Source organism: Podarcis erhardii, assembly GCF_964252035.2.
Source record: "Podarcis erhardii genome assembly, chromosome: 16".
Lineage (NCBI taxonomy): Eukaryota > Metazoa > Chordata > Lepidosauria > Squamata > Lacertidae > Podarcis > Podarcis erhardii.
The window spans coordinates 34,986,251-35,010,548 of NC_138514.1; the positions used below are offsets into that span (position 1 = coordinate 34,986,251).

Genomic DNA, 24,298 nt, shown 5'->3' on the forward strand with positions numbered 1-24,298 from the left:
TCTGGGGTTGTGGCACTCATCTCGCTTTATTGGCCGAGGGAGCTGGCATACAGCTTCCGGGTCATGAGGCCAGCATGACTAAGCCGCTTCTGGTGAACCAGAGCAGCGCACAGAAATGCCGTTTACCTTCCCGCCCGAGTGGTACCTATTTATCTACTTGCACTTTGACGTGCTTTTGAACTGCTAGGTTGGCAGGAGCTGGGACCGAGCAACAGGAGCTCACCCCGTTGCGGGGATTCGAACCGATTACCTTCTGATCGGCAAGTCCCAGGCTCTGTGGTTTAACCCACAGCACCACCTGCATCCCACACTTTTCCTTACGACGTCCCCATTTCCATCAGAGAACTGTTGGAGGGGATGCATTCGACAGCAGTGGAGGGAGCCAGAAGAAACGGCCCAGTGTTCGCAGTTGCATGTGGGTCGGTGAGGCACAGCCCCATTTGTCGTCATGAGCCGGCCTCCGATTATGGGATGGCATGCGTGCCTCAAACCCAGAGGCCTGCAGTGGCATTCGTCTGCCTCCCAGATTAGCTGTGGACTCACCACCCCCAACAATATATAGAAGTGTGTGCAGAACAACCTTTGGAAGCCTCCTAGATCTCTGCGTCATCACCGGGGAAGGACTCCTGGGGGCGGCGGGGGAGCTCAAAGCAGACCTGGGGGCCAAAGCAAACACACGGCCAAAGTCTGGGCCCGGCGGCCACGGCGCTCGAGTGCAAGCCCAAAGCCCCTTTCAGACAAATTCCTTCATGGCCCTCCTGGAACGAGGCGCAGGAGGGAGCCAGCCACCACCGGCGTCTGTGGCTTCGAGCTATGCACAAGAGCTTCCTGAAGGAAGGCTGCAGCCTCATCCTGGCGGGGTGAGGGACACAGGCTGCTGGTCTCTGCCGAAACCGGATCCTGGGGAAATTGATGCCAATTGGAGCAGGGTTTCAAGAGGCAGATGAGGCAGAGAGGGATTTCCTCCACAAGATACTCAAAGTGGAGCAGACCTGCCCCGGGAAGGCTTCTCTGCGTCTCACCTAAACAGGAAGCTCTTTTAACTCTCTCCATCCCAGCTGCGCTGGCACTGCCGGGGTTCACTTGGGGGCGTCAAGCTCAGCAAAAGTATTCAGAGGCACTCCCTGGTCACAGATGAAGCCCTAAGCACTTCGGAGGCCCAGCACTCGACGCAGAAGTTGCATGCCGTTTCTACAACGGTGATGTTTTAAAAACAGGGTGCCTTACTAACCGGGATTAACTGGGTCAATTACCTATTGAAACCCTTCATTTTCCTTTCTTTTAAAGAGTTGCTTTTCATTGACGCCTCTCACAAATGCCAGAAGCCCACACCAAGTTTCTTAGGTCCAGGGGTGTTTCATATTTGAGACATTTAAGCAGGTGTGCCCCAGTGTAGAAGCAGATGAGACATTTCCCTTGTGTTACGTGTCTGCAAGCCTCTGGGAAAGGATTGTCTTGTTTCAATTGCACGTTAGCCACGCTGGGAACCTTTCTGGCTGAACAGTGGGGTACAAATGTGCTAAATAATAATAAAAACACACACAAGAATGCCAACAATGAATAATAATTTAGATGGCCGGACCGATATCCTCTGACATCTCTCTTCTTCTGTGAACTGGTCCAGTATCACTTTAAATATGTCTTAACACTGCAATCCCAACCCCTCCCAAAAACTAGACTTTACTAGGGAGAAATCTGCATCAAACACAGTGAGGTCTACTGCCAAGCAAACATGCAGAGGTCCCTTTGTAGGGCACCCTTTACTGACTCCTTCGTCTCGGAGGTTAAAAGCAAAGAGGGACCAGAAAAGCACACCGCGTTCCCTGGGCACAGAAGAGTGTCCTTGTTATGAGGGGCCCTCCTGGTTAAACTCGAGAAAGGCAAAGCCATTGGGATGGAAGAGAAGGGGTTATGAAACTCCCCCCGCCCAATTCGCTCCTTCTGGAGCCTTTGGAGCAGAGAATTCTCCCTGGCTCTGAATACCAACTCTGTCCGCGAAAAGGTCACTCCTGCAAAAGTTTAGAGGGCGAAAGAGGGAACTCCGGCTTGTTAGAAACAAGGGACAAAGCCTGGCAAACGCCACACGCAGAGACCCCCACCGAGAGACGTGCAACTTTTGTGGAGTGGTTACAAGCATATTTTTTTAAAAGTTATAAATATAAAACATAGTGAGATAAAGCTGTATTTTTTTAATCATGTGTGCACGAGATCCAGCTTCCACCGTTCCTTGCTGGCGAGACAAGGAATTCCCAAATGGTAGATCGTAGGGGGCTGCATTATATACAGCCCGTTCCCTAAAAAAACAAACTAAGAGTCTAGTCCTCATGGTTTGAAATAAAGAGCGGATTTAAACAAGAAACTGCCTTATGCAGAGTCAGACCTGTCAATCCCTCTAGCTTTCAGGTGGGGGTGGTTGCTTGAATGGCACAAGAGATAAATGTAAAGACTCCTACGAGTGTCAAAGAATTCTTTCACAGAGGAAATGTCTGCTGCCTCTTTGCATGAATCCAGGGCCTCAGCCTTGTTTCTTTCTTATTGGGTTCCTTTTAGTGGCAAGTAATTCTACCACAACTATGGATTGCATGTGACTACATCATTCAGTTCTTTCCAACAGAGAGATGCAGAAAAGCTGCCTGTCCTCTGAGGAGCCTGCCCTCCGCATCTCTGTATGAGGCACTATTCTGCCCTTAGAGCTCAGTCCAATCAGCATCTGTTCAAGGCAAGGCAGTTCCACCAAGACAAGGATGCAGGAGACCTAGCTGCCCCTCCAAGGAGGATATCCATTGTGTCTCTGCCTGAATGACTGTTCTGGAGCTTGCCCACGAGTCCTGGCCAAAGAAGCAATTCATGCTCAAATCAAAGGAACTGGCTCCTCTAAAATTAAACCGTTGGGGTGCGGGGAGTAAGACTAAAGTGTGTTTAATGAGTTCTGGGCTTGCTCTCACACACTCCCTTTGGCAAAAACGGTTCCGACTTTGTTTAATAGATATCACTGAAAACATGTACAAACACAGACGACATGAAAAGAGGCAGCCCATTTACTTCACTTAAACTTCACTCTGCAAGAAACAGCAAAAGGAATAAAAATCTGACAGGAAGGCAGAACTTAACAAAAAGAAAAAGAAAAACCTCACAGAAGAATCCTCTTTATTAACAGAAAATGTACAACTTAAAGGAGAGCTATACAGAACAGAAAATATACAACTGAAAGGGAACCTAACCATCCAAAATCACCTGATAAATAAGGAAAGAGGGTAGTTTCAAATCAAGATGACAAAAAAACAAAGTTTTTTTAAATCTTCATGCCAAAATGGCAAAAACTGTCAACAGCGAAAAGTATACCTCCATTTTAATGCTCAACCTTTTGTCTACATAGCTGCAAAGGCAGGGTTGGGTGGACAAACCCAGCTCTGAATATTTTTCAGCTTCCTGATCTTTATCACCTTTGGAATTTATGGCCCGGGTTTTGTTTGCCCTTAACGCAAGGACATCTATATAGCCTAGGAGGGAGAAGCCACGCCCGCCTTGATTAGGCTTCCTTTCGCAAGCGGATCCGTAGCGAGAGTCAACACCACGCACGCCTCAAAGAAGCCAAATGGGACAAAGGGCCAACTGAGTCAAGCAGCAGGGCAGCAGCCGACTCCGGTCAAGGAGGGTCGGCAGCTAGTGGCCCCTAGGCCTTAGCTCAGCCCCGCCTCCGGAAAACAATGCAAATTATTGTTTCGAAACCAAGCTGCCAGGGTGTTTTTAGGAGCCACAACTAAAAGGACCCTGCAGGAAAGTCACTGGGGGGAGGGTGGGAGTGAATAGGGACCTGTCATATCCTGCGGGTTCCAGGACCATCAACATTCCCTGCACCTGGCTTCCGCGTTTTCTTACAATAAAAGTGCATTCCTGTGCAGGACCATAACAGCCATTCCCACACAGAGGACAAAGCAGCACTCGGCCTCACTGAGGACCACTGTGCTGCGGGGACTGTATGGAAGTGAACACAGGGAAGGCAATGGCAGGGAGATGAAGCAGCTCAGGTGGAGAAGCTCAGGGGATTCCTATGGAGGGAAAAGCGCAGAACTGATCCCATTAGGAGAGATCCCATGTTGAGGACTTGCAGGCCTGTATCATTTCAGACCGTGGGGCGGAACTGCACGTCTGAATATCCTCCTCCCTATGCAAACAACCCATACTCATAGCGAAGCAAGCATGTGACAATGAAAAAGTGAAATATGTGGGGCGATTCCTTTATATTTTTGAAAGTGGCTCAGGAGACGTTCCTCACTAGAGTCTGAAGTGGTACAGGATAGCCGAAAAGCTCCCTTGTGTGACTTTTCTGGCTAGTACAGTCTCAATGCCAAGGATCTTCCAAAAATGAGCAATGAGGAATTTGAATCTGGAGTACCAGGAGCGGCCGAAGGGTAGGCTCATTCTCAGCAGCCTGAGCAAGAAGCCATCTCAAGGGGGGTTCCAGAACTGGCACGGCTCATCTTGGAGAAAGAGAGAGCAGGGCGTGGAGGGGAAGAAGAAGAAGAAGAAGCCGCAGCCCTCTAGAGCCTCTTCTTGATGAGTTTCTCCAGCTTGCGGATGCGCGAGGATTCCTGCTCGGGTGTAGGGGCCGCCAGGGAGATGGAGGCGGCGTTGTCGCCTCCGGAGGGGGGAGCCGGGAGCCTCTGGCGGAACAAGTCCAGCATGCTGCTCTGCTCACTCCTCTTCAGACCCTGCGGGACGAGGGAAATGACATGTGTAGGTGAATTGTGGCCATCACACAGGGTCCCTGGACGTTTAACTGTCTATTGATCCCTGTGCCACCACTGTGCTCGCTTCCCCGCTGCCACCAACCAGTTACTCTCTGGTAAAACACTGCATCCAGTCAGTTGTTAAAAGTGAACCAAATTAAACAAGTTTATTTTACAAACATTAACTAGTTGATGGTTTCTCAGATAATATTCCTGCCAGTATTTTAACTTTAGCGGGTGGCGCTGTGGGTTAAGCCAGTGTTTCCCAACCTTGGGTCTCCAGCTGTTTTTGGACTACAACTCCCATCATCCCTTGCTAGCAAGACCAATGGTCAGGGATGATGGGAATTGTAGTCCAACAGCAGCTGGAGACCCAAGGTTGGGAAACACTGGGTTAAACCACAGAGCCTAGGGCTTGCCGATCAGAAGGTCGGCGATTCGAATCCCCGCGACGGGATGAGCTCCTGTTGCTCTGTCCCTGCTCCTGCCAACCTAGCAGTTTGAAAGCACGTCAAAGTGCAAGTAGATAAATAGGTACCGCTCCGGCGGGAAGGTAAACGGCATTTCCGTGTGCTGCTCTGGCTTGCCAGAAGCGGCTTAGTCATGCTGGCCACATGACCCGGAAGCTGCACGCTGGCTCCCTCAGCCAGTAAAACGAGATGAGCACCGCAACCCCAGAGTCAATCACGACTGGACCTAATGGTCAGGGGTCCCTTTACCTTTACCTTCCTAATACCTTCTGACTGATGATCTCAGCTGTTTGACTGACTCCTCTTAACTAATTCTCTCCCTCTCTGACACCAGACTAGCCCAACCCACAGACTTCTCTTCCCTGTCTCTCCTAACTCCAGACTGTCTTCTCAACAACTCTAACTCACTAAAAACCTCTGTGCTTAAATCTTACACACGTTAAATCTGCCCCCTGGGTTCCCATTGGTTAGTCATTTTACAATTAGTTAACCCTTTCCCTATGCACCCAGTATGATGTCACACACATCATAGGGCAAACCCCACACGAATCAATGCCAAAATAAATCGGCCGAAGAGAGCGTCAAGAGAGTGCCCATCGGGATGGTCTCCTGTGTGACCTGAAATTCCTGCGTTATAGCGGGCTGGACTAAATGACCCTCTGGGGTCCCATCCAACTTCTATAAATGAACAGGAGACGCAGGAAAGCTGCAGTGCCGGCCTCAAAACCCTGGAATCGGGGCAGAGGCCACCAGCGCTGGTGGAGCCCACAGGGTTCCCCTCACCTTCATGTCCAGAATCTTCTGGAAGGTGTCGGTGCTGCAGTCGGCCAGGAGTTTGATGTAGTTGTCCACAAACACCACGGGCGGCTCGTGGGGGGCCATCACGACCTGCAGGGAGAGGCGGGGAGTAAAACCGTCAGAAGGGAGGGTCGTCTGGGCAGAGGGTGGCTGAGGCAAGGCCCTTCTGCCTGATCGGGACGGCCACCTTCAACTTGAAGGAGCTGGGCTGCAATATCCCCCTTAAAACCTTGAGGAACCCCAGAGAGGTGACACACAAGCCACCAGTGGGGGTTTATTTCATTGTTATTTGTCACGTTAGCATCTCTTCCTCAAAGCGTCAGGCTCAGCTCTCTCCCTCTCCTCCATTTTGTCCTCACAACCACCCTGCGGAGCGGGGCCGGCTGAGAGAAGCCCCCACTGAGAGAGCTTCACGGCTGAGGGGGCGATTCGAACTCGGGTCTCGCAGGTTCTAGCCCAGCGCTCTAGCCACCATGCTAACACCAGCAGCCCTCCCGCCTGTTCATTTGCAGCGGTTCTCAACCTGTGGGTCCCCCCAGATGTTGTTGGACTACAACGCCCATCATCCCTGAGCTCTGGCCTTGCTAGCTAGGGGTGATGGGAGTTGTAGTTCAACAACATCTGGGGACCCACAGCTTGAGAAAGGATGATTTAGAGGCTGCTCTAAAGAGGATCCCACAAGAAAGTGATTGTGACCACGGCAACTACGGACCACAAAAACCACAGCAAGTCAAGGGACGTTGAAGCGTTAAAGGAAGGCGAAGAAAGTAAGGCATCAAAATGTTGCCATGCGAAGCATTCAGAGAGAGACAGCACACAGTCCTGCCGACTAGTAGCCACCAAGAACCTATCCTAGGAACTTAAGAAGAGCTGTGCTGGATCAGGCCGGTGCCCCATCTAATCCAGCATCCTGGGCTCACGGCGGCCAACCAGGTGCCAGTGTGAAGCCCATAAGCAGGACCCAAGCTCCAAGACCCTCCCTGCTTCTGTGGATTGGCCAGCCCTTTTTCAAAGCTGCTCACAGGGCAGGTGCCACCACTGATAAGGCCCTCTGCCTGGTTCCCTCTCCCTTCGTTTCTCGCAGGGAGGGAACCGCCAGAAGGCCCTCGGAGGTGGACCTCGGTGTCCGGGCTGGATGATGGGGGTCAGGCATATAGGGCCAAAGCCGTTGAATTCCTTCCCGCCATACTGAATGGGCATTAAATGAGGAGCAGGGTGGGATATAAATGCAATAAACAATCTAAGAAGCCTGTGCCACTCAGAGCAAGTGGATGCTTCTAGTGGCAAGGCCACCCCCACCCACCCTGACAGAATCGTAGCCCCACAGGCACAAGGGGTGATGCAGGAGCAACCGCTGGCAACCCTCTGCGATGATCTCATCGGAAACGCCGGAGGAATGCCACCCCGAGGGGAGCCCAAACCTCCCCTCCATAGCCCTGGGACAGCATTCAGGGAACGAGAGAGAGAGAGAGAGAGAGAGAGAGAGAGAGAGAGAGAGAGAGATCTATAATAGTCTTGTGGGAAGTTCTTGTGGTTATCTACGAAAGCCAAGCAACCAGCCACTGCGTCTGTGCAGAAAACCTTACGGCTCGAGGGAGAGAGAATCCACAGAAGAAACCAGAGTAGGGCTGGTGGGGTTTTGTTTTGCCTTATATGTATATATCACGGCTACTACGAGGTGTAGGAAGGCAAGGCCCACAGAAGCAAAGGAGAGATGATTCACCAAACCACCAGCAATCGGGGCCAGGCGTGTGGGGGGAGGCCTCTGTTTGTGAGATGTCAGTGAGACACATTCCCCCCCCCCCAAAAAAAATGACACACGCACCAAGAATCTGAGGCCGGAGGGCTAGGATATTTACTTATTAAAAGCCACTGACATTCCAGTGTTCTGTCTCAGAACAGGCCGTGCCATTTCTCCACCTAGGCCAGTAGTGCCTGCTCTGACTGGCAGTCGCTCTCTGGGCAAAGTCCTGCCTACACCCGCTGCCTCTTTCCACTGGGGATGCCGTGAATCAAAGTTGGGACCTTCTTCATGGAAGGCAGGTGTTCTACCTCTGAGTTACCATCATTGGTTGCAACGTATGGGCTTGTTAATAATAATAATAATAATTTATTATTTATACCCCGCCCACCTGGCTGAGTTTCCCCAGCCACTCTGGGCGGCTCCCAATCAAGTGTTAAAAACAGTACAGCGTTAAATATTAAAAACTTCCCTGAACAGGGCTGCCTTCAGATGTCTTTTAAAGAGAAGATAGCGGCTTGTTTCCTTCACATCTGAAGGGACAGTGTTCCACAGGGCGGGCGCCACTACCGAGAAGGCCCTCTGTCTGGTTCCCTGTAACCTCACTTCTCGCAATGTGGGAACTGCCAGAAGGCCCTCGGCGCTGGATCTCAGTGTCCGGGCTGAACGATGAGGGTGGAGACGCTCCTTCAGGTATACTGGGCCGAGGCCGTTTAGGGCTTTCAAGGTCAGCACCAACACTTTGAATTGTGCTTGGAAACGTACTGGGAGCCAATGCAGGTCTCTCAGGACCGGTGTTATGTGGTCCTGGCGGCCACTCCCAGTCACCAGTCTAGCTGCCGCATTCTGGATTAATTGCAGTTTCCAGGTCACCTTCAAAGGTAGCCCCACGTAAAGTGCGTTGCAGTAGTCCAAGCGGGAGATAACTAGAGCATGCACCACTCTTTTGAGACAGTCTGCGGGCAGGGAGGGTCTCAGCCTGCGTACCAGGTGGAGCTGGTAGACAGCTGCCCTGGACACAGAATTGTTGTCCATTTAAGCTCAATACTGCGTACTCATCTGGCAGTGGCTCTTCAGGGAGAGAAAGGTCACTGGCCACCCAGTCACTTTTTAAACCTGGTGATGCTCTCAGGGATTGAGCAGGCAAAGTCGACCACTGAGGAGCCTGTCACGAACTGGTTGGATGCAGAGAAATGGTGGGAGGGACCAGTTGGGGAACCTCCATGGGATGATGGCTCAGGGGATTGGTGGTGGGGCGGCAATGAGGGAGCAGACTGGGAAGAGGTTACAGGGCTTAGTGAACTGGGAGAGTCAGTGCAGAGAGAAGTCAAGAAGCAGAGTTGGAAGCAAGAGAGAGGGAGGATGGAGGCCAAAAGAGCAGAGCTGAGTCAGGCTGGTGAAGAGTCCCAGGTGTGTTCCCCTCCTGCCCTGTCTCCCAGAACCAGAAGAGGCATGAAAAGGGCGAAGGAGAGGTTGGCTGCACAAAGGCACAGTCTCCGATTGCTTGGAAAAACCCCTGGAGAGGAAGGAACTTAAGACAGTTGTGAGGAGACGAGGACTTTCAGCAACTGATTTTCCTGAAGGGAGACCACCGGGAATGAGCTGATCTGCTCATTAGCTCCAGCACTCGACCAAGTCTGTGGCAATTGCGTTTTTGATAATAAAGAGCTAACTCCATCTTTTGATAAGAAAGAGCTAACTGTGAGATTACGGACCAGCAAGGCTCTCGTGACAATGCCGCCCCTTCCGATAGGCAACTAAACAGGCTGACAGTGGGTGCGTGGGACAGGAGACGGGAGAGTTTTGCAGAAGGGCAGCAGGGAGTCAGCTAAGAGAGAGAGAGAGAGAGAGAGAGAGAGAGAGAGAGAGAGAAAGAAAGAAAGAAAGAAAGAGCCCCGAAGTTACCTTAAGAATCATTTCGGCACGGGTCATGCCTTTCACCACAATCTTGGTGTAGCTGGCCGGGGCCTTCCTCACCACCTGGGACCCGATAGACGGCAGGTCCAGAAGAACCATCTTCAGAGAATGAGTGTCCAAAAGCAGCTGCATCAGATTTAAAGGTGGGGGTTAAGCTTCAGTGGGTCAAGGGAGCCCCCTCCCGACTCTTGTTGCCCAGTGGGAAAGCTCCACGCACAGGACGTGGCTATTCCAGAGGGCGGGGGATGAAATCCTAGTGTTTTCCAACACCCCAAATCCGTCTTTCCTCTGGATATTTCGGACCACACCAAGTCCCATCATCCCCAACCAGAACAGCCAGTGCTCAGAGATGATGGAAGTTGCAGGTCGGTAATGTTGGGAAGAGATCACGTTGGCTACCCTGCACTAAAACATTCTTCTTCTGGCATATGCTAAGAAATAGAAACTCAGGGCACTGCGGCTTGCTTAAGCCCAGGCAAAAAAACTCACTCAAGTTTAAACAAACCACAGTTCCCTGAGTTCAGAAATCACTAGGAACTGTGGTTTATTTAAGAGCAGAAATGGAAGCTTCCTCTTGGCCTCTTGCCCAGGATTTTCAATGGCAGCTCAGAGTGGCTGCCTCGCTGGGCTGCCTCTGCTCGGACTTCTTTTTGCTGGATGAAGGAAAATGCCATTCAGAAATACATTCTGCAGACAACATGGGATTTGCTTCCAAAGTGTGGTACGTTAGGCACCCCAATGCAATATTTATATTTTAAAAATACTTAAAAATTCAAAATGCAATGTTCTCCCTTCCCCACGCTGCTCTGCCTGCAGGCCTCTGCCTAACCTGATCCCTTCCAGTCCTTGATTCTCACCTGTTCTGCCCCCACCATGCTGATGGGCTTGCACTTGAAGAGGTGGTTGATAAATTTGGGGATGAAGGAGCTGCGGGGAAAGAATCGAAGAAATCAACATGGCACACTCCACATTTTATCCCTCCCACTTAAATAAAATAAAAAACACAAGTGTAATTTCCCCTCTCCTCCTTTTTAACAATTTAACAAACAAAGAAAAGGAAGGGGAAAACAGTCTTTTTTTAAACAACAAAAATGTAAATGAAACAAACAAAAAATATCAAGGGGGGTGGAGCGACTCCCCTCTGAGGAAAGGTTGCTGCATTTGGGAGAAATAATAATATAATAATAATTTATTATTTATACCCCACCCCATCTGGCTGGGTTTCCCCAGCCATTCTGGGCGGCTCCCAACAGAATATTAAAAACACGACAAAACATCAAACATTAAAAACTTCCCTAATCAGGGCTGCCTTCAGATGTCTTCTAAAAGCTAGGTTGTTGTTGAATTCTTTGACATCTGGTGGGAGGGAGTTCCACAGGGCGGGCACCACTGCCGAGAATGGCAGACAAGAGGCAACATGATAGAATCTTATAAAATTATGCACAGAGAAATGTTTTTCTCCTTCCCACTTAACTTGCGGACATGCAGCGAAGCTGACTATTGGGAGATTCTGGAGAGCTAAAATAAAGTCCATTTTCACACAGCACAGATCTAAACTATGGGACTCCCATCAGGGCATCTTGGGCGCCACTGTGGGAACAGGACGCTAGGCTAGATAGTCCCCCTTTGACCCAGGCTCTTCTGGTTTTTTCCACATGCAGAAGGTCTCCCAGTATCTTCAGATAAGACCGGGAAATACTTGCTGCCTGAAACTCTGGAGAACTGCTGCTGCCAACCAGTGTAGACAAAGCTAAGCTCAATGGATGCCAATGGTCTGATATGGTTTCAAGGCAGCTACCTATGTTCCAGAGGCACCTTGAGATTGCAACCAGGTGTTGCCCACACATTTTTAAGCGTACTCCTGCGGCCATGGGGACTAGCAGCTTTTAAAATGGAATAAAAGTGACCAAGAAGCTGATCTCTAGGGATTTCAGCCCACAGCTGCTGAGGCGAAGGAGACACCCTCGCAGGCTTCCACAAACGCAGCGATATTTAAAGTAATGTTCCCTTCCCCTCTCCATCCAAACTCGTTCCAGATGCAAGAGTCGGGCAAAGTTTCCCTCCATGATGTGGGCTAATCAGTGAAGTCTTTATAATAAAAAAAAATTGAAATTAAAAAGAGCCAGGCAAGCAGAGCCAAGCTATTAAAAGCCTGCCCAGCAAAAATGGCAGAAGTCTGTGTATTTAATCTATAAATGGATTTATCGCCCCTCTAAGCGATACTATAAAAACCTCAGGCACAGTTTCTGTTGGAGCCTGAAGCGCCGTAAATTTTTCGCAGAGGCAGCACTTTAGAAGGCCCGCCAACATCTGATGATTTATCAGGAGAGGGCCCCCGAAGGTGAAACTAAACGCTCCCAGAGAGGGGGAAAGGGACACAGAGAGCCCCAAAATGTTGGTGCAAACCAGTCCGAGAGATCCGCCTGCGTATTTCTCGACAAAAACATGAAAAGAGGGGTTTGAAGGAGGGAAAGCTTCAAAGAAACACACTGAGCCAGACAGCAACTGAATGGAACATCTCTGCTCCAAAGAAGTCTACCTTAGCTGGATCAGAGGCTGAGGAGAAATGGTAATGGCTGCCTTCTTACAAGGCAAGGAAAAATTGCGGGGCCTCTGACTTTTATTTCCCAAAACAATCCATGGATTGGAGGACCCCACTTTCTACTTCTCTCCATTTGGAGAACTGGTTCCTCTCTGCTTCCTGAAACGTAACCAACTGAGGCCATCAAGCCCATCTGGGCTGCGGATCCTGGAAGACCTACTCCCTGTCTTGCAGGCATTCTCCACCTGGACTGGGAAGGTGGGGTCCAGACTGACTCCAGCTGCAAAAGCGGAGGCTGCTGAACACGCTTGGACCGGGGTACTGTTTGGGTACTGAATTCTGGTGCTGGAGGAGACTCTTGAGAGTCCCATGGACTGCAAGAAGATCAAACCTCTCCATTCTGAAGGAAATCAGCCCTGAGTGCTCACCGGAAGGACAGATTCTGAAGCTGAGGCTCCAAGACTTTGGCCACCTCATGAGAAGAGAAGACTCCCTAGAAAAGACCCTGATGTTGGGAAAGATGGAGGGCACAAGGAGAAGGGGACGACAGAGGACGAGATGGCGGGACAGTGTTCTCAAAGGCTACCTGCCTGACGTGCTCTGGTCCATGGGGTCACGAAGAGTCGGACACAACTAAACAACAACAACTGTTGTTGTTTGGCCGTTTTTTTGTTGCTGTTACCGATTTTAATTTTGTTATACCTTTATTTTAGATGGTGTTACGACTTATGTGGAAACTGTTTTAATTTGGATGTGTACTTTTTGATGTTATGTTTGTTTGTTTGTGCCTATTTCTGTTATGTTTGTAATTACGGTATTTTTTCCTGTTGTAAGCCGCCTTTGAACTTGGTTTTAACTGTGGAAAGGCATCATACAAATAAAATTATGTATGTATGCGTATGTAATCATTGTTCTTCCACTTCTCCTCTGGGACGGCTTGTTCAGCCATCCTCTGCCTAAGACTACAACCATCCCTTTGGTGTAGGCTGGTCCCCATGTCAAACCGCATTGAGGTTTCAAGGCTACACACTATCATGGCACAACCCTCTCCTTTTCGGCTCAGAGGTAAAGTTCTGTTCCATGGGGTTTTCAGCTAAGCAGGAGGATTTCAGCCTAAGATGTTTCAGCACAGGTACCTTCTACCACATGTGGTGGGCTTGCAAGATAACAAAAGCATTATGGGAAAATATATATAATGAGTTGAAAAAAATGTTTAAAATAACATTTGTGGGGAAAACCAGAGGCTTTTTTGCTAGGAATCTTAGGTGCAGAGATACCATAGGAGCAGAAACAATTATTTATGTACGCGGATACTACTGGCCCAGAGATGGAAAGAAGATAAAGTCCCAACCAGAGACGAATGGCTGGTGAAGATGATGGACTATGCCGATATTTTATTTATTATTATTATTATTATTATTATTTATAACCCACCCATCTGGCTGAGTTTCCCCAGCCACTCTGGGCGGCTCCCAATCAAATGTTAAAAACAGTACAGCATTAAATATTAAAAACTTCCCTGAACAGGGATATGGCAAAAGTGACCGGGAAAATCAGAAACCAGGAAGAGAGGAACTTTAAGGGGGAAATTTGCAATGTATTTAAGAGAACACTGTAAACAACTAAAAGCTTTGGCAGGATTTGATAACGTAATGTACTAAAAACTAAGGTAAAAAAGGATTAGAAAAATAGAGGAAATAAGTGAAGCGGTGGGAAAAGACTGGAAATGGTAACCATGGAAGGGTGGAGGGGAGTCAAAGCATTCAGGGAATCTTAAATGATGATGACGTTCAGCATTTGAATTTAAATTTGAAATGTAAAACTTAATAAAAAGCGGTTTAGTAAAAGAAGACGAAGAAGTTTCAGCACATGGCTGGGGAATCTTGTCGACGGTGGGCGGGGCAAGGAGCAAAAGTGGGCAGGGCAAGGGATGCAAATTCCAGCTCTGAGCAGCGGCCACACTTGCACATGATGCTCTTTGCCCACCATCCGGTCAAGTGAGAGGCATTGCCAGAGTTCATGGATGGTGAAAACCAGCTAGGGTGGTGGTGCAGGGCCGGTGAGGGAGCGTGGCCTGGCAAGAGAGTCCTGGGGGGCCGAACAGAGAAGCCTGGAGGGCCAGAGGTCCCAGAAGGCCATGCATACCTAAACAGCCTCGGTCCTGTATACCTGAAGGAGCGTCTCCACCCCCATCGTTCAGCCCGGACACTGAGATCCAGTGCCGAGGGCCTTCTGGCGGTTCCCTCACTGAGAGATGTGAGGTTACAGGGAACTAGACAGAGGGCCTTCTCGGTGGTGGCCCTGTGGAACGCCCTCCCATCAGATGTGAAGGAAATAAGCGGCTATCTTCTCTTTAAAAGACATCTGAAGGCAGCCCTGTTCAGGGAAGTTTTTAATATTTAACACTGTACTGTTTTTAACACTTGATTGGAAGCCGCCCAGAGTGGCTGGGGAAACTCAGCCAGGTGGGCGGGGTATAAATAATAAATTATTATTATTATTATTATTATTATTATTATTATGCAAGCAGAGCAGCAGGAGGAACTCACTTGGCAAACTTGATGCAGAACTGCGTGAAGTACTTTCGGGTGGAGGCCAGGTTGTCCCGGATGATGGGGACGTTCTGCTTGATGTGCAAGATCACCGACGTGACATAGGGGCTTTGGTCGCCCACGTGCTCCACGTTCTGCCACTGCATCTGCAAGGAGACGGGAGGTTTTTACGTAGCAGTGGAACGAAACCCAGCTTCCGAAGCCTGAATGCAACACAAACCGATAGGGATGCTGCCCAAGATTTTCGTGCCCGTGTGATTACTGTATTTTCTGGCGTATAAGACTACTTTTTAACCCAGGAAAATCTTCTCAAAAGTCGGGGGTCGTCTTATACGCCGGCTACAGCAGCAGCTCCTGCAGCAACTCCCCACCAAAGGATAAAATGACAGCAAATTAAATCAGAGGACACCAAGCTCTCTAGATGAAACAGAAATACGCTTGGAAATTGGCCCCAGAAGCCCCCGGCCACTGGGAAGTGGAGCGGATTTCCGAGCTGGACTGGAGACTGGTTTTTTAAATTTTTATTTGGTGTGTGTTGGAAGAGGGGTAGTCTTATACGGCAAGTATATCCCAAACTCTATATTTTAACTGGAAAAGTTGGGGGGTCGGCTTATACGCAGGAAAATACGGTATTTTAATCCCGTCTTTCCTCCAAGGAAGGAGGAAAGAAATCTCCTACGTCATTCTCTCCCTCCAACCCCATTCGTATGCTCACAACGGTCCTGTCAGGTAGTTTAAGGCTGCCGGGTGCAATTTTGGCGGGAGACGGAGTGGGCCAGAAGATCAAATTTGGGTAAGGCGGGGATTTATTTGACCCCTGCGCTCAACTTTGTAGCTTTCCGTTTGTGCTACCAGCAGCAGCTGACCCCCTAACACAGCTTGGTTTTTGTATACAGCTGGGGGTGGGAATCCTTTTTGAGTCTGAGGGCCAAATTCCCTTCTGGACAACTTCCTGGGGGCCGTGTGCAGGCAGTGGGAGGGGCCAGAGGCAAAAGTAGGCGGAGCAACCAATGCCAATTTTTTGCCTCTGTGCAGTAGGCCAGCTTCTATGCACACTTGCTCATCCATGCGATGGTCACCTCCAGGCTTGACTACTGTAATTCGCTCTACGCGGGGCTGCCCTTGAAGCTGTCCCAGAAACTCCAGCGGGTGCAGAATGCTGCAGCGAGGCTCCTCACGGGGTCTCTGCCATGGGAGCATATTCACCCAGTGCTTTTCCAGGTGCACTGGCTCCCGGTGGAGTACAGGGTCAGATTTAAAGTGCTGGTTTTGAGCTTTAAAGCCCTTCACGGCCTAGGACCCTCGTACCTACGGGACCGCCTCTCCCGGTATGCCCCACGGAGGACCTCAAGGTCCCTATATAGCAACACCCTAGAGGTCCCAGGCCCTAAGGAAGTCAGATTAGCCTCAACCAGAGCCAGGGCCTTTTCAACACTGGCCCCGGCCTGGTGGAACGCTCTGCCTCATGAGACCAGGGCCCTGCAGGATCTGATTTCTTTCCTCAGGGCCTGTAAGACAGAGTTGTTCCGCCTGGCCTTTGGCTTAGAGCCAATTTGATTCCCTCCCCCTCTTCCTTTTTTCTTTTCCTTTCTCCTCCTGTGATGCAGCTGCATTTTAATATTTTAATGTTTCAATATTTTAATGTTGTATTTTAATTTTGTTTTTAAGTTGTATTTATTCAACTTGTTTTTATTATTGTTTGTTAGCCGCCCTGAGCCTTGGGCTAGGGAGGGAGGGGTATAAATACAGTGGTGCCTCGCAAAACGAAAAGAATCCGTTCCGCGATTCTCTTCGTCTAGCGGTTTTTTCGTCTTGCGAAGCAAGCCCATTGACAGCTTAGCGGATTAGCACTATTAGCAGCTTAGCGGCTTTTAGCGGCTTATCGGCTTATCGGATCAGCTGATAAGCGGCTTAGCGGCTTAGAAAACGGGGGGGGGAGGGGAAAACCCCCGCAGGAACTCGCAAGACATTTTCATCTTGCGAAGCAAGCCCATAGGAAATTCGTTTTGCGAAGCGCCTCCAAAACGGAAAACCCTTTCGTCTAGCGGGTTTTCCGTCTTGCGAGGCATTCGTCTTGCGGGGCACCACTGTAAACAAAATTATTATTATTATTATTATTATTATTATTATTATTATTATTATTATTATTATCCCTCTTCCGCCTCCATCCAGGGAAGCAAAGAGGCGTCAGGACCAAGGACACATTTCCAGCAGCCAGACCAAAACACTCAAGGAAGGTGCAAAGCAGGACTGGCAAGGGGCGTGGCCTTCAGAGATGGGGCGTGGCCTGGGGAGAGGGGGCGTGGCCTGGGGAGAGTCCCATGGACCACATCTGAACCCGCTGGCCTGAGGTTCAGACTGTGGTATTCTCACATTTTGTACACCTCTTCAAAATTTGTTTTAAAATAATTATAATTTTTTATTTATACCCCGTCCTTCCTGGTTCAGAAAACCAGGCTCAGGGCGGCTAACAACAAATTTAAAACACTTCATTGATGCTACAAAAAACAGCATAAAATGCGGTATAAAACGTGAGCAGCACTCTGATAGTTTGGTAAGCTTCTCGGGGTTGGAATACACGTCCTCCGGAATCCCTTCCAACTTTAGCTTTTAAAAGTTTGAGACTCCTACCTTGCTCATGGCCGTGAGAGCTGGGTCACAGGCAGCGTCCAAATCCTGTACCAGAAGCTGGATGCTGTTAGAAATCACTCTGCAAAGGGAACAAGGCGGTTTCATTTTACGTTTATTGCAGTGGGAGCCAACACAAAGAAGGCCCCGCTAGCTGTGATGCCCTAGAAAGTTGTTGTTACTCATCTGACAACTTTCTGAATTTCCTTTTTTTAATGATACAGAGACACCAGGAAAAAAATAATGAAAGTGAGATGAGATGAAATGACTGAGGCAAAGGCCAGCTGGGTGAGCTCAGGGTCAAGGAGGAGATCACTGAATTTCTCTGCTTGCACACTCTGTTCTAGAGATGCAACCTTACGCTGGAAAAGGGAGGGATTCAGGATTGCCTCCAGGCAAAATCTTCATTAAAATTCCCTGCCTGCAGAAAACTAGCAAGTTTAGGGGAAAGCGCCCTGACACCCTACTTTTCAACATTTAGGCCCCACCTGCCCTGTACTTGTTAAAAACCAGAGACATCACCTTGCCAACAAAGGTCCGTATAGTTAAAGCTATGGTCTTCCCAGTAGTGATGTATGGAAGTGAGAGCTGGACCATACAGAAGGCTGATCGCCGAAGAATGGATGCTTTTGAATTATGGTGCTGGAGGAGACTCTTGAGAGTCCCATGGACAGCAAGAAGATCAAACCTCTCCATTCTGAAGGAAATCAGCCCTGAGTGCTCACTGGAAGGACAGATTGTGAAGCTGAGGCTCCAATACTTTGGCCACCTCATGAGAAGAGAAGACTCCCTGGAAAAGACCCTGATGTTGGGAAAGATGGAGGGCACAAGGAGAAGGGGACGACAGAGGACGAGATGGTGGGACAGTGTTCTCGAAGCCACCAGCATGAGTTTGACTAAACTGCGGGAGGCAGTGGAAGACAGGAGTGCCTGGCGTGCTCTGGTCCAGGGGGTCACAAAGAGTTGGACACGACTAAACGACTAAACAACAAAGCCCTGTATTTTTAAAGCAGTCCTATACCACTTTAAACAGTCATGGCTTCTTCTTCCAAAGAATTCTGGGAGTTGTATTTTGTGGTGGGTAGTAAGAGCTGTTGGGAGACCCCATTCCCCTCCCAGAGCCACAATCCCCAGAGTTCCCTGGGCAGACGGACTGATGGTTAAACCACTCTGGGAACTGCAGCTCTTTTATGAATTGCAAGTGCTTTTGTGCAAATGTGTTTTGAGCAGAATGCATTTTTCACTTCCTCATTACTTTTACATGACTTCCAGATGTTCTAAATGTTTTAAACACATTTGAGTTTTATACTGTTTTAAATATGTTTTTCATTTTAAATGGCATTATTTTAACTTTTTGGCCCTGGGCCCCCTTCGGTAGGAAAGGAGGACCAGAAATTTCTTTCAAAGGGCTCGAGATGGGATGCACAGATCTCCTCCCTGTTTTATCCCTCACGACAAGCCCTGCCAGGTAGTTTGGGCTGAGAGGCAGTGACTGGCCCAGTGTTCATTGGCAAACTTCATGCCCAGGTGAGGATACAAGCCCCCATCTCCCTCATCCCAATCTGGCACTCTTATTTACCACACCAGCCTTTCCCACCTCCAGATGTCATTGGACTACAACTCCCATTATCCTTAGCCAGTAAGGCAAGTGACGATGGGACTTGTAGTCCAACAAAATCTAGGTTGGGATCTAGGTGGCAATCACGCCAGTGAGAAGCCCTTTCTATGTAATGAAAGGCTAAGAAGTTCTACAACGAAACACAGGGGGGTAAACGAATGTTAACACAATTTGAATTGTGCTGAACAGCTCTATTAGAGAAACAAGCTCGGCGCTCCACTCAGCTGCCAAATTTGGGAGACACAAATTACGCCTTCCCAGGCGTAATCTACTCTTAGTAAATTAAAGCTGTCAATCTTCCCTCAGGAACGGCCAAAATAACTTCCTGACAGAGCCGTCAATGCTGAAGCCACCCGTCACGACACGAGAACTCGCTCCGCCACCTCCTCGTAACATTTCCACTCGTGCTGGGAAATAAAAAAAAAAAGCCGCGACAAAACTCCCGGCCTGTCAGGGCTCACACACGCAGCTGTTAACGGCGCATAAAAACAGTCACCCGTTAATAGAAATATCAGCACTCGTCTACTTCAATTTTCTTTCAGCGTGAGGGAAACGTCACCTCAGCTGACAGGCCTGTCAGGAAAAAAAGGCCTGGAAAACACAGGCACCGCGGGGAGCTGTGGCTGCCAATATGGCTGCCAAGGTGGCGGCAGTGGCGGGGAGGGAGAGGGGCTCGCAGGCCCCACGGTGGTCCTTGGAGGAGCTGAGCAGATGTTTAAAAAAAGGGAAACCTGCAAAAATGGGAAAGCCAACTTAAAGAATGCTTTTAATCTTGAAAGGCAGGCATAGGCAAACTCGGCCCTCCAGATGTTTGGGGTCTACAACTCCTATCATCCCTAGCTAACAGGACCAGTGGTCAGGGATGACGGGAGTTGTAGTCCCAGAACATCTGGGGGGCCAAGTTTGCCTCTGCCTGTTTAAAGGCCTTGTTGCAGGGGTGATTTGCAGCCTGGGGGAGGGGCCGCGTTCCCATCTGAGCAACCTTCCGGGGGCCGCACTTTGGTGGTGGGCGGAGGCAACGGCAAAAGTAGGCAGGGCAGTGAGTGCAAATCTTAACTTTTGGACGGTAGACTAGTTTCTGTACATGTACACCTCTCTCTCCTCCATCCAGACAAGCAAATGTCTTTGGCAATCTGAGTTTTTGGGCTATGACTCCCCAGCAGTCCCAGCCAGCCCAGGACCCCAGATCCGCACATGGGGGGGGGCGCGGGAGGCCGCCAGAGGCATACATACATGCTAAAGGTATCCATCTCCCCCATCAGATTGATCCGCTCCACCAGACTGGCGTCGACTTTCTCTTTGAGCTTCTCTTCGAGCTGTTGAAGAAGTTTGGGGTGTGAGACAGGGAGAGAGGCTTTCTCCGTGAAAGTCTGGCTAATCCCAAAACGTCAAGTCTAACCACCCGCTTAACCATGCCTACTGCTCTCTGCCTTAAGTCTAAAATTAAAAACAGCCCATGTGAGGCACCCAGGGACAGATATGTGCACCCCACACCCCTAATAACTGGGGACCCCCGTTTCCACATTTCTAGAATTCTGTCAGAAACAGCAGGGTGTTTTCAGATGTGCTATGCCAGGGGTCAGCAAACTTTATCAGCAGGGGGCCGGTCCACTGTCCTTCAGACCTCATGGGGGGCCAGACTATATTTTGAAGGGGGGGGGAATGAACGAATTCCTATTCCCCACAAATAACCTAGAGATGCATTTTAAATAAAAGTACACATTCTGCTCATGTAAAAACACCAGGCAGCCCCCACAAATAACTCAGAGATGCATTTTAAAGAAAAGGACACATTCTACTCATGTAAAAACATGCTGATTCCCGGACCATCCATGGGCCAGATTTAGAAGGCGATTGGGCCTTAGTTTGCCTACCCATGTGCTAGGCTTCCTCGAGAGCAAGTGGGAGGAGACAGCCTGCGCGTTGCAGCCACAGTCATTGTTGAAATCCATCTCCCAACAATCTCCCCCAGCCTCTGCCCTAACCTCATAAGGACTAGAAACTTGGGTTTCGTTTTAAGGTAGGACCGGGCAACCATGTTATTTTTGGCTGAAGATCACATCCCTGCACGATTCCCCGGCGCTCCCTGGCCCCCCAACCGCCCGCAGGCTTTACCTGTTGGGTGGTCGCCAAGCAGTACTCGGCCGTGCTGAGGATACTGCAGATCAGGCAGAGCTCTTCCAGGGTGAACTTGGCCACCTCCGAACCCTCTTTCTCCTTCAGCAGGCTGCTGATTGTCAGCCCCCCGCTGCTGCTGGTTGTTCTGCAAGGAGGGAAACAACACGGCAATTAAACACAGAGGGGGGTTTGACAGCCCAAAAAGCAGCCAGCTGTGAATGCCAGTTTTGTTTTAAATTATTTTAAATGCATCGCTTTAAATGCATCGGCTGTTTCTGGTGGGTTTTTAACTTCTTCTTTTGTTTTTCTTGCATAGGTTGTATAGGAGGCGATTAGTAAAATTAAAATACCGTATTTTTCCGTGTATAAGACGCCCCCATGTATAAGACGACCCTTATTTTTTTTAACTATTTTTTTATTAATTAGGAATTATGGTGCTGGAGGAGACTCTTGAGAGTCCCATGGACTGCAAGAAGATCAAACCTCTCCATTCTGAAGGAAATCAGCCCTGAGTGCTCAACTGGAAGGACAGATCCTGAAGCTGAGGCTCCAGTACTTTGGCCACCTCAGGAGAAGAGAAGACTCCCTGGAAAAGACCCTGATGTTGGGAAAGATGGAGGGCACAAGGAGAAGGGGATGACAGAGGACGAGATGGCGGGACAGTGTTCTCGAAGCTACCAGCATGAGTTTGACCAAACTGCGGGAGACAGGAGGGCCTGGTGTGCTCTGGTCCAGGGGGTCACGAAGAGTCGGGCACGACTAAACAACAACAAAAAAATTAACCCCAAATTAAGAAATTGTTTAGCTTTTTGGGGTGGGGGTGGTCACTTCTGCCAATCGCTCACCCGCCTGCCCACCACTGCCAATCGCTTGCCACAGCCACTGCCAATTGCACACCTCGCTGCATCCGCCAACTGTCTGCCCACTCGCCGCCACCAACAGCCCACCCCGCCCACTTGCCGCAGCTGCCAATCACCTGCCCCAACCAATCACCCGCCCAATCGCTGCTGCCAATCTCTTGCTCACTGCTGCCATTAATCGCACGACCCCCCTGTGAATTCACTATCCGTGTATAAGACGACACCCAATTTTTGCCTAATTTTTTCCAGCAAAAAGCATCATCTTATACACAGCAAAATATGGTATATACAATACTGCATTGTCCTGCATTCCCTGGGATAATTCACATTGGTAATCAAGGGGACCAAACCATTGTCTTTCTCAATCTCCTTACCATGAAGTCTCTTTTCCTGCAGAACAAGAATAATTATATTCAAGGGTGCAACAGGCTACATTCCACATTCTTTTGTGGACGATCTTTGGGGAAAGGGGCAGGCACATCTGACTGGTGGGCCGGGCCAGAGGCAAAAGGGGCGGGTCCACAGGGTCACCTCTGATCTTTTCACCAACAGCCCAGCCGCACAAGAGCCAGTGGTTTCTACACCAACACACACACATCCCTCTCCATCTGGACATTTTCACAGTTAGACACCTTCCAGCCAGGCATAAGCACTGGGTGAGAGTGAGGGGTAGGGCCGGTGAGGGGTGTCACCTAGGGAGAGGGTGGAGAGTCGGGCAGAGTTGCTTGGAGGACCACATTTGGCCCACAGGCTAGAGGTTCCCAACCCCTGCTCTGCACTTGAGCGTAGCTCAGTGATTGAGCGCACCTGCTTTGCATACAGAGGGTCCCAGGTTCAAGTCCTGGCATCTCTAGGCAGGCCTAGGACAAGGTCTCCTGTCTGCTACCCTGGAGAGCTGCTGCCAGCCCATGTAGGCAAAGCCAGATAGGCCAATATTCCAGCTCAGTGTAAGGCTGTTTCTCATGGGTTGCTTCCAGCAACAGTCTAGACCAGCGGTTCTAAACCTGTGGGTCCCCAGATGTTGTTGGACTACAACTCCCATCACCCCTAGCTAGCAAGGCCAGAGCTCAGTGATGATGGACATTGTAGTCCAACAACATCTGGGGACCCACAGGTTGAGAACCGCTGGTCTAGGCCCACTGAAAAGCCACGACTAAAGAAGATCCATTAATCTCACTGGGTATCCCCCAAGCAGAATTTAGTTGGCTCCAACCCTCTGTATTCTTGAGGACTAGTTTATTGACTTTTCTTTGCTTTGACTGCAGACATCGCTCTCCCCTCGACGTTGGATTTATTACACTGTTAGTGATAGTTTCACTTCTTGTTATTTTGGGGGGGGGGTCCTCTAAAGCGCTAACATTTTTTTCAAAAAATGTGATCTGACGGTGCTAAAACCTCACTTGGGCAGATTTCCCGAGAGGATCTTCCAGGCGTATTCCCGGAGGTATTTCTGGAAGATGGTGGAGAGGGCAATCATGGGCTCCCCGGTGCTCAGCTGGGAACATTGCACCATGCATTTCTTGTAGTACACAAAGAGGTCAGCACAGCTGGGCAGGACAGCCCCGCCCTCGTCCACGTTCGGCTTGGGGGGCCCTTGGGCTTTGAAATCCCCCACGAAGCGGTCAATCAGCTCGCTGAGATTTCTGGAGGCAGAAGAGAAGCAAAGACAAACATGCAGGCAGTCAGGCAAAAGGATTCAGACCGGTTTTTGGTTGCCTCATTCATTCTTGTTCTAGCCAGTGAGGCACAGATCTACCAGAGGGCATCGAAGCCAAGCCCCCGAGCCTACCGTCTCAGCCACGACGACTAGAAACTTGTCTTTAAAGCAAAACCCGAGATTCTCAGGGCTGTGCAAATCTGTGGCCCTTCTTTCGTCCTGAAGGTCTGGACAAAGGGGTCTGTTCCCACACGAGAAATTGAAGAAATTAAAAAGGGAGTTGCTCACGGCCCCGTACCAATGCTAATGTAAAAAGGATGTTCCCAATGGATCAGGACCAAAAGTTTGGGTGAGGAAAGAGCATCAATACATTCTTATTTCTCGTCTTTTTCCTTCCTTCCAAAAACTTCCTTTACTCACTTGTCCTGGGATTCAATGTAGACGTAGAGGTGAGGTTCAAAGCACTTGGAGACGATGCCATGAAAAGGATTGTCTGGAACTTTCGGCTTTTTGGGCTGGAAAACAAAGTTGGAAGGAACTTTTAAGCAGAGAAATTTTGATTGTTGTTATTTTTTAATTACTCAGTTCAGACTCTTCAACCCTCAGGAAAACGTCTCCTTTTCCATTTGCAACGCTCCCCACTTCCAAAAACATAAACAGCAAACGG

At 49.5% G+C, this 24,298-nt stretch overlaps 1 protein-coding gene across 1 annotated transcript in view; it reads right to left on the minus strand.

Annotated features, from left to right (window-relative positions):
* Positions 1-2,953: 2,953 nt before the first annotated feature.
* VPS53 (VPS53 subunit of GARP complex) overlaps positions 2,954-24,298 on the minus strand; it is a 42,595-nt gene continuing 21,250 nt past the window's right edge. Inside the window, exons 13-22 of the mRNA XM_081844116.1 lie at positions 24,052-24,146; positions 23,375-23,617; positions 21,112-21,259; positions 20,230-20,312; positions 17,382-17,460; positions 14,748-14,896; positions 10,514-10,583; positions 9,645-9,782; positions 5,984-6,088; positions 2,954-4,712 (exon numbers count right to left, since the gene is read on the minus strand). Of these exons, the coding sequence (XP_081700242.1) occupies positions 4,542-4,712; positions 5,984-6,088; positions 9,645-9,782; positions 10,514-10,583; positions 14,748-14,896; positions 17,382-17,460; positions 20,230-20,312; positions 21,112-21,259; positions 23,375-23,617; positions 24,052-24,146 (1,281 nt within the window). The 3' untranslated portion in view covers positions 2,954-4,541. The remainder of the gene's footprint in view (positions 4,713-5,983; positions 6,089-9,644; positions 9,783-10,513; positions 10,584-14,747; positions 14,897-17,381; positions 17,461-20,229; positions 20,313-21,111; positions 21,260-23,374; positions 23,618-24,051; positions 24,147-24,298) is intronic.